This window comes from Chiloscyllium plagiosum, chromosome 1 (genome assembly GCF_004010195.1).
Source record: "Chiloscyllium plagiosum isolate BGI_BamShark_2017 chromosome 1, ASM401019v2, whole genome shotgun sequence".
Taxonomy (NCBI): Eukaryota; Metazoa; Chordata; class Chondrichthyes; order Orectolobiformes; family Hemiscylliidae; genus Chiloscyllium; species Chiloscyllium plagiosum.
The window spans coordinates 119,496,908-119,507,000 of record NC_057710.1 but is presented as its reverse complement, the minus strand read 5'-3'; the positions used below and the strand labels follow the sequence as shown (position 1 = coordinate 119,507,000).

Sequence of the window (10,093 nt, the reverse complement as noted above, 5' to 3'; positions counted from 1 at the left end):
GAATGAGACCATGGTTTCTTCCTTGTCTATGTGTATATTTCTGATGATGTCCAAGAATTCCTGTGTTGATTGTATAGAGTGTCTGGATCCGCTGATCAGGTGTTTCAGTTTCTGCTGTAGTTCTTTAGCCAGTTTGTGTGGTGTCCCTGGTAGTGATACTATGGGTCTGAGTGGGATGTCTGGTTTGTGCACTTTAGGTAGTGCAGATGACAAGCAGATGACAAGCAACATGAATTCGACTGGGACAACACTACTATTATAGGACAAGCCAAACAGAGAACAGCCAGGGAATTCCTAGAGGCAAGGCACTCATCCACAGATTCAATCAATAAGCACATCGACCTGGACCCAATATACCGGCCACTGCAGCTGACAGCTGGAACTGACAACCAGAAGCGGCAGAGACAAACCACTATAAATGCTGGAGGAAAGATCACAGAAGCGCTTCACAGGAGGCTCCCAAGCACTGAGGATGTCACCGAGACAGGGGACAAAACGTCTGCAACACAAATTCCCAGCTCGGCGAACAGAACCACAACAATAAGTGAGATTATTAACTAGGTTTAATTTGGCTGTGTGAACAACATCATGCGGAGATGAATACGCAGCCAGACAAGGTGCTCATATTCATTCCGTTAAAAATAACATTTGTAGTTGCATGTTTTAGATTTATCATCCACAAACCATTCTACTATATACTACAAAAAAGGTGTGAAATAGGATAAAAACTGACTGTCAAGACTTTACCATCAGCAGTTGTTGCTTTCTGATGAGGCATCAGCATGGCAGCAAACTCCTGCAGCTGGTTCCCTCGAATAATTCTATCCAGATACATCTTCTCTAGAATGCCATAAGCTGCAAGCTGCTGGCAGCGTTCATCCTTGAACAGGGTTGCCAGCATACGGGAACGCTGCTGTCCTGGGATGGGGAGGAAGAAACAACCAGCAGAATTATTGTGAATTATAAAACTAAAATGGGCGGCACAGTGGCACAGTGGTTAGCACTGCTGCCTCACAGCGCCAGAGACCCAGGTTCAATTCCTGCCTCAGGCAACTGTGTGTGGAGTTTGCACATTCTCCCAGTATCTGTGTGGGTTTCCTCCAACAGCACCAAAAATGTGCAGGTTAGGTGAATTGGCCATGCTAAATTGCCTGTAGTGGTAGGTGAAGGGGTAAATGTAGGGGAATGGGTCTGGGTGAGTTGCTCTTCGGAGGGTCGGTGTGGACCTGTTGGGCCAAAGGGCCTATTTCCACACTGTAGGGAATCTAAAATAAAACTTAACTATGTTGCATTGCAGCATTTGTTCACAATGTTGCATCTATACATCAAATTGGGTTTGCTTAAAATATCTTCTGCTCTAAATTCATTCCATTTGATGTCTTATTTTAAATATAAGGATACTTCTATGGCACACACCTTTTAATAGCTCTTGACATTTCACATCATAAAACCTAGCCTGTGACAAACTACGGAAGAATAGGCCAAGATGCACCTGACTTGAACAATCAGCCACATTTACTGAAATTATATTTCCATGATGTCTGCATCCAGGTCACTTTCCATGCTACTATGTGATCTGTCTTCCTTAAACATTAAACCAAGTATAATTTATGCTTTTCTGAATTGAGAACATATCAATAAAATGCAGCATCTTTAAAATATTCTGAAGATTGGTACCGAAGCTAGTTATCTGTTCCAGCAACACACAAGGAATCTAACTACAAGATGATAAAATTCATATTTTAAACTTGACTGCTTTTGAAAAATCGTTATCTACCATGGACATGCTTCCTGAGCTCCCAACAAAGACAAAGAATGGAGTACAGCTATGGAAGGGTCTGAAACCCAGGCCATTCTTTTATTCGTAACTCCAAAGGAATTTTGAATTAGAAACATTTAAAAAGGTGTGAAATCAAAGGTTTTTTCTTTTAAGAAATTTAATTTTCACATAATTATGCACTTATCCATTTGTGGAAACCAGCAGTTTGAATGCTAGTCTACGAAGAAATAGACAAGCATACCTTATCAAACTTAGACCGGCAAACCAAAATGTGTCAACTCAACCAGAAGTTTATTGTGCACGTTGTTGCTAGAAATACCCACAGCTCTATCTTTACTGATCAACAATATAAATATATTATTACCTGCTGATGCTAGAATGGTGCAGTGTAGTGCATGCTTTAATGCTTCTAGTCGCTCAGTCTCATGTACTATAGATTTATATGAAAGTTCATTATATCGTTGTGCAGCTTCAATAAATTTCCTTCTGTAGTCGAGGACACGGGCATAGCATACCTGAAGATAAAATTATATTATATATATCTGAAAATAAAAGCTTTTAACCACCGAGAATCACTAAATCAAATGACAAGCATAAAATCTTGTTTTTAAGTTTACACATATCCAAGCTTGACATTAAAGTGATTCTGATGTTTACCATAAAAAAATTAAATTGAGATTTGAAGATTAGTCTACCACAAAAATAATATCGCACTGGCACAAAAGATTACAAGGGTTACAGAACGGAACAAAAGAGCAATGTGTTTGTAATTGTGCAAACATTTACACTGAAATGATAATTAGAAGCTAAAAATACAAGCATAAAAACAAAGGAATTTCAAATTGTGTACTTCAGTCAGACCTCTGATCCCACCTGCACATTTGCATGGTTTTCAAACATTTCTGAAAGCAAGGCAATTTAGTTACAACCAAGGGAAATATTTGAACAGAAAAAATAAAAATGCAGGAAACTTGAAACACTAAAGAAACAAATCATGCTAGACATCTGTGGAACAGTCAAACATCTCAATCTCCTGTGCAGCTTAAAGACTATGTATTACAGATTTGCTTTTGTGGGTTGTATAGTTAGACTTCAGTGTTTTTCCTCCAATTACCCATAGTATTTGTTTTGAAAACCTCTTGCGCTTACTCTTTCGTCCTCAGTCTTTCCAATCCCCTGACCAGAAGATGATTATGTACAGTATAACAGCTAAACAAAATTAAAAGTATTTTGCAGGGATTCAGGAAGAAAAGTTTAATATTTTCTACAATTAAATCATAACTATTAACTACAGGATCATAAGAACATCAGACCAGAACTAGACTATTCAGCCTATCTGGTGTGCTCTGCCATTTAGTGAGATCACAGCTGATGTGATCAACCTCAACTTCACTTTCCTAACATAACCTTTGATCCCCTTTCTGATTAAAAATCTGTCCATCTCCTCCTCGAATATTCCTAAAGACACTGCTTCTACAGCCCTCAATGGTTAATAAAAGATTCCACTAATTCACAACCCTTTTTGAAGAAATTCCTGTTCATCTGTCTCCATCTGCCACACTTATTCTGAGATTATGCCCTCAGGTGCTTGACTATGTATTAAGGGAAAACAACCTTACCACAACTACCCTGTCAAGTCCCATTAAGAATGTGTCGTTTACATAAGGTTGTCTCATTTTTCTAAACTACAATGAGTACAGGCCCAAACTACTCAACCTCTCCTCATAAGACAGGTTCTCCCTCGCCACAATCAGTTCTGTGTACCTTCTCTAGACTGCCTCCAATGCCAGTAGATAACAGGGCCCAAAACTGTTCATAGTATTCTTGCTGTGGTTTGCTAGTACCTTGTTCAGACTTATCAATATTTCCCTATTTGACACTTTGAAATAAAAGCTAACATTCCACTTGCCTTTCCTAAAACCTGGTGGACTTGTACACTAGGTTTTTGAGTTTTATGCACAAGGACTTCCGAATTCTTCTGTCATTTACTGCAGTCTTTCTCCATTTAAAAACAAACAAACAAAGTCAGCTCCTCCAATCTTCCCATCAAAGTGCATAAGCTCACATTTCCCACCTATTTTCCATCTAACACATTTTTGCCCATTGGCTTACACTTGGCAATTTATCAAATGCAATATTAAATGAAAATTTAGTTTGCCACTAGCTAACATCCTAACCTGATGATCTTTTGTTTACACTGAAGACATTAGAACTGGAACTTGAATCGGTCAGTCATGCTAAGTTAATTCTTAAATGCTGGTTACTGCTTCCTTAAACACTCTACTGCACCCTCCACACATTTTCCTTAAATCCAGACAGCGATTTGTTTTGAAATGAGTTTCACACTGGCATCCTAACTTTCATTTTCATGTATTGAGCCATTTCTTCAGGATTATAGGATAATAATTATGCTTTACACCAACTCTACAATAGACAAAAAGCAAAAACATCTTTTAAATAATGGATTTTGGTGTGTCCACTTTTAAAATCAATAGTAATGGTGATCAATATGTTGAAAGTATTACCAAAGTTGGGGGAGGGAATTGGAACTCGTAACAAAGCATTCAAAAACCTAAGACACAGTGAGCTGTTATGTACATCCTTAAAGGATGTTGAATTCAGATTCAAATAGTAACCTAAAAGTAGAATTGAGCCCAACTTTACCTGTGCCCACCCATGCTCACACAATATTATCATATGTTCAAAACATTTTCCAACAATGAATCAAAAACAGGAATGAGAACCCCAGCTGACTTTCTTCCTGCCTGAACCAAGGATTCTAGGACAAATGAAATCTACACACTGTTCCCTTGGCTGCAATCAGCCAACTCAAATCAGACAGGAAATTCAACGTGAGGTACACATTACTGGAGATGGCAACAGAGATGGAATTACTGCACTCTTCCATACTGTAAAACTTTTATCACTGACATTCCTGTCTTTAGCTATGCAATTGTAGCTATTTTCCAATGTGAAATTCTACCTTGTAATGTATCTGCAGTTGTTCATTGGTGGATTCATTTTGAAGTAGAGAGGCCCGATTTATGTAAGCTTCTGCCTGCACAGGATCATCATCTTCCAGGTACAAACGAGCAATTTTCAGATAGGTGTCGAGTTTATAGTCCACGTTATATTGCCTTTAAAAAGAATGAGTATTTAAAACTAAACAACCAACTTTTTTTAACATAAAGAACAAAATCATTGAAAATTAACAGGTGTTGCACACTATAATCTTTGATCCAGGATTAAAGGCAGAGAAGTGTTTATTTCCTTTGGATACTAAACTCAAAATAATTGTTTGTTTTCTCTTTTACTGAATGTTTAACAGATTTCAGGTTTTATTTAAAAGTTCTAATACTTTCATTTTATACATGTCCTCAGGATGTGAGCTTTGCTGGCTTGATTCATATTTATTGCCCATTTCTCATTGGATTTAACGTGGCGAAGGTGAGACACCTTCTCGGACTGTTGCAGTCCATTTGATGAAAGTTCTCCAACATTCCTAGTAGATAGGATGTTCCAGTATTTTGAACAATTAATGGTAGAGAAATAGAATTATATTTCCCAGTGAGGACAGCCTGTAATTTGCAGAAGAACTGGTAAGTGGCAATGTTCCAAAGCCGCAAGACTTCAATACCATAGACCATGTCAGAGCCCATGTCCACTGTCTTCAGCCAACTGGAGTAATCACATGGAGTAAACTGAATTGGTTGAAGACTTGCATCAAACAATGGTGGAGGTCTTAGGTGGAGGCTGAGATCATTCACACAGCTAGTACTTTTGCATGAAGAAATTTGCACATGCCTGTCTTTTACTCTGAAGAACTGAGCGCTGTCATTTTATATATTTGTGTAATTTCCTTGCTAATTGCTCCTGGCAACCTCCACTACAGTCTGCCTTGAACCAGAGCTAATCCTCTAGTTTGGTGGTTATGATAGAGTATGGGTCATCAGGTTTTGTTTTAATTCATCCATGGGATGTGGGTTTCTCTGGCTGAACCAGCATTTACTGCTCAACCCTAAAATGTTTAGAGTCAACCAAGTTGCTGTGGGTCTGGAGTCACATGTAGGCCAGACCAGTTTAGAACATCAGATTTCCCTCCTTTTAGTGACATTAGTGAATGTCTAGCCTGACAATCGGCGCTGGTTTTATAAATTCTTCATTCCAGATTATTAGTGAATTCAAATCCCACCATCTGCCACAACTGGATTCAAACCCAGATCCTAGAACATTAATAGTCTAAGCAATATTACCACTACTCTAGTTGTTAAACCTATTGTAACTATAAAACAATTCCAACTAACAAGTGGAAACAGCTGTTAAATTCAGGCAGCGCAACTATAAGACCATGTTGTGGATTGATTGGAGTGGAGTTTTATTTTCCCAAACCATGAGTTCTTATCTTAGACTTGTTACCAGAATGGACATAGGAGATACTAAATCATTCCCAATAAGGAGAAAGGGAAAAATCAAGAAACATTACTCAGCCAATCTCACACAAATCACTGTTCATCAAGAAAATGGAAGTGGGCTTATCCCATTCACTCACCCAGTCTCTTTGCCAAAAAATCAACAGCCATACAGGGGCAAGAGACAGCAAAATAAGAAACTAAAGCAGTATTGGAAAGGCTTTTCTGCAAATTGTCCAGATTCAATTATCTAAACGTGCCATCCATGTTGAGGTAATTGCATCAACAACACCAAAGGAACTAATTATATTTGTCAACTAAATCAGTTACATTATTCACAATAGAGACACAGAATCTTACAGCATGGAAAGGGGCCCTTCCATCCATTGTTTCTGCACAGGTAATCTGTCTATTCTAATCCTATTTGCCAGCATGTGCCCTATAACCTTTTATGTTATGGTGCTTTAAGTGTTCACTCAAATATGATTTACATTGAAGTAAAAATTTATTATTAATTAAGTGAAATGTTGAAGTGCTTTAATGTGCAATGATTTGTGGATAGTTTTAAATGCAAACATCTTCTTTAAAATATCTATAATACTGCACACAATATTTGAATTGGAATTTATTCAATACGCACTTTTGCCCAGTTTCTAATGGAATTCCCACCAAAACTTGAGCAGCATTTCTCCAGTCTTCTTCCTTCTCATAGATGGTGGCTAAATGCTGTCGTATGGAAGCCACCTGAGAAATTAAACAGATCAATCACATATGTATAAAACACATGATTAGGATACAAAAGTAAATAGTTAGTAGCTTCTGAATTACTTGTTTTTGAATTTACATTAAGATTTTTTTAACTAAATTTGTATCATTGCATGGAAAATAAGAATATTTTTCTCTAGACTTTTATCTCCTCTTATTTAGTTACCATGTCAACCCACATTCCAAGATGGAGAAGAGAATCCAAACAAACTGACCACTTTCACTCACTCAGGTAGTGTTCTGGAAATGTCTGCTTAAATCATTCTCCTAGTTGTTTCAGCTCTGCCTATAAACAACAGACTACAGATTACAGACATGAGCACCACAAAGCATTAAAGTGGGCTGGCTGAAAATAGAATAAAAGTTGTCCTGTTCTGTTTCAGAGGCCCTAAAGGCATTCCATGATATTAATTCCAACAGACTTAAACTGGGTCAGAATGGGTAATGGCTTCATTTATTCTGGAAACTTGAAGTGCAATTTTTGTATGCAAACTGAAGTATTTTAATAATTCATTTCAAATTTAGTGTCATGTTGTAAAAAAACCTGAGGTTTCTCATGCCTCAAAAACCTGTTTTCATATTTTTCAAGTGGGGCAGATTTAAGGTCCATTCTAGTCACCAGTGTTTCACATTACAATTTACTCATCATATCAGCACGGAATGAGGATAATTCACTAAATACAGGGGTTTTCTTAGCTGTATATAGTTAAAAGAAAAGTCAATTAAATGCTTTCACAACTAAAAATTAAACCATGCTTCTTTTAAGGCAAGTAAATATGGCTAGTTATTATCCATCAGGCTCTCACCTGCTCTTCAAATGAAATGACTCGAGGCTGGATCTTTTCCAAAGTGAAGTGGTAGATTTCTTTAGCTGTAGCATCAGGAAGATTTGGTAGGTGGGAGCAAAAGTCAGTCAGCAGTTGCCGGGATATCACTAGACTGACATTTTCATTAACCACTGTATTAAAAGAAAGAAAAAAAAGCATTGAATCACGAGCTTTCCTTTGACAAGATAACACTCACTCTTTACTGTGGTTTGCTAGCATATTTCATTATGGTTGGAGGGTTAGTCTCTTTGGAAAACATACCACAATTCATAATTAGCAATATAAACATTCAGAGCATTGCCTGAAATATGACATTTACATTTCCTTTCCTATGTTCCAAATATAAATTGATCAAAATCAGATTCCTCGCATATAAACAATTCATTGTGAAAATGCTACTTTATGTTCCATTGTTTGTGTTCACTTTTAACACAAAGTGCAAACAAAGAAAAATTGCAATTTTATTTATTCGGGTTTAGCTTGGTACTTGTCCCTTTAAATCTATAATATGCCACTTGATGCCAGCTGTGGGGGGAAAAAAAACTTGTGACTAGAACAAATAAAAATAAACGCATGACATTTTGATGAAGCACAAATTATATTTTGTCCAATTCAATATGGTAGTCAATTATTTTAAATAGGAGTGCCAGTTACAACAACCTATACAAACTAGAACCAGCAGTGGGCTGGAGAGATAGCTTCCAGTGTTGAATAAGTCAGTCATAGCTTCTTTTACTGCACAGAAGGAGTCCCTTTAGCCCACCGGATCTGCAGTAGTCACCAAACATCCACCTATTCTGATCCCATTTTCCAGCTTTGTATTCTATGTCATTTCAAGTGCTCATCGAAATGATTTTAACTGCCTTGAGAGTTCCTGCCTCTATCATCCTTCTAGCAGCGAGTCTGAGATACCCACAACCCTGTGGGTATATAGAAATAGCCTTAAATCCCTTCTAAACTTCCTGCTCTTTACTTCAAAAGGTTAGTGACCCTGCTACTAAGGAGAAAGGTTTCTCCTGTCCACGCCTCTCAGAATGTTGTACATCTCAATCCGATTCCCTCTTAAGCCTATTTAATCAATCTTCATAACTGAATCGCTCCAGCCTAGCCAACATGTTGGTAAATCTCTTCTGCACCCTCTCTAGTGCAATCACATCCTTCCTATTGTGTGGCGATCAGAATGGCAGTAATCCAACTGTGGCCAAAATAAAATATAAATCCATCATAATCTCTTATACTTACATTTATTAATTAAGTTATTGAATACAAGTATCTCACATGCCTTCTTAGCTACCTTATCTACCAGTCCTGCTACTTTCAAAGATCTATGGATATGCACACAATGGTCCCTCTGATCCACTGCACTTCCTAGGGTCCTACCATTCAATGTGTACACCCTTCTCTTGTTAGTCCTTCCAAAATGCATCACCTCACACATTTCAGGATTAATTTTTAATTACCACTGTTCAGCCCATCTGATCAACTTGTCTACATCCTGTAGTCTGAAGCTTTCCTCCTCACTATTTACTAGATTAATGTTAATGTCAGCTATGAACTCACTGAACGTACCTCTTATATTCATGTCTAGATTATTAGTGTATAAAATAAATAGCATGGGTGCAGCACCGAACTCTGTGGTACACCACTTGAGACAGGCTTCCAGTCATAAAAACACTGTCTTCCTCTGTTCCTGCAACTAAGTCAATTTTGGAATAAATTTGTCAAATTGTATTGGATCCTACGGGCATTTTGCTTCTTAACCAGTTTGCCATGCAAGTTGTGAGAGTTGAATATAATTAAACCAATTTTTTTTTTAAATGAAGGTGCTAAGAGCAGAGATACCATAATCAGAAAGGATTATAAAACAGATTACTTTTTAAATCCAAGTTATCCACAGTAAAATAGCTTGGAGTTTTGGTTTACACAAAGATATTTCTTAATTTCCCTATTCGCCAAGGTGCTCTGTACCCAAGATGGTGCTGTGTGCTAGTGACACTGTTACACTGTAATTAACCTTGTAACTGAAGCTGTACCTAGGTACCTTGATACCTAGATGGCACTGTAAATGGTGACTTATAAACTCTTCATTCTACTTATTTGAGGTAATTCAATTTAATAATAGTATTCCAACCTTAAATGTACAATTGTCCCTTATTCATGTTAAATTAGACACTTGTGTACAGTTTATATAATATTTTCAAGTTAAAATTAGACTATGTGAAGACTGGAGAGCAATCTGTGGAAGCTCAAGAGTGTTTGTTTGATAACAGATGCACTCATGTTCTACATCAGGAAAGGCAAAGATTAAAAGA

General features: G+C 37.4%; 1 protein-coding gene across 2 annotated transcripts in view; it reads right to left on the bottom strand.

Annotated features, from left to right (window-relative positions):
• Positions 1 to 10,093, bottom strand: part of cops4 (COP9 constitutive photomorphogenic homolog subunit 4 (Arabidopsis)) — a 64,997-nt gene that overhangs the window by 34,293 nt on the left and 20,611 nt on the right. For both annotated transcript variants that reach the window (XM_043695242.1, XM_043695232.1), the window contains 5 exons: positions 7,761 to 7,912; positions 6,830 to 6,933; positions 4,764 to 4,917; positions 2,145 to 2,295; positions 748 to 918 (listed from right to left, as the gene is read on the bottom strand). In XM_043695242.1, coding sequence (XP_043551177.1) covers positions 748 to 918; positions 2,145 to 2,295; positions 4,764 to 4,917; positions 6,830 to 6,933; positions 7,761 to 7,912 — 732 coding nt within the window. The remainder of the gene's footprint in view (positions 1 to 747; positions 919 to 2,144; positions 2,296 to 4,763; positions 4,918 to 6,829; positions 6,934 to 7,760; positions 7,913 to 10,093) is intronic.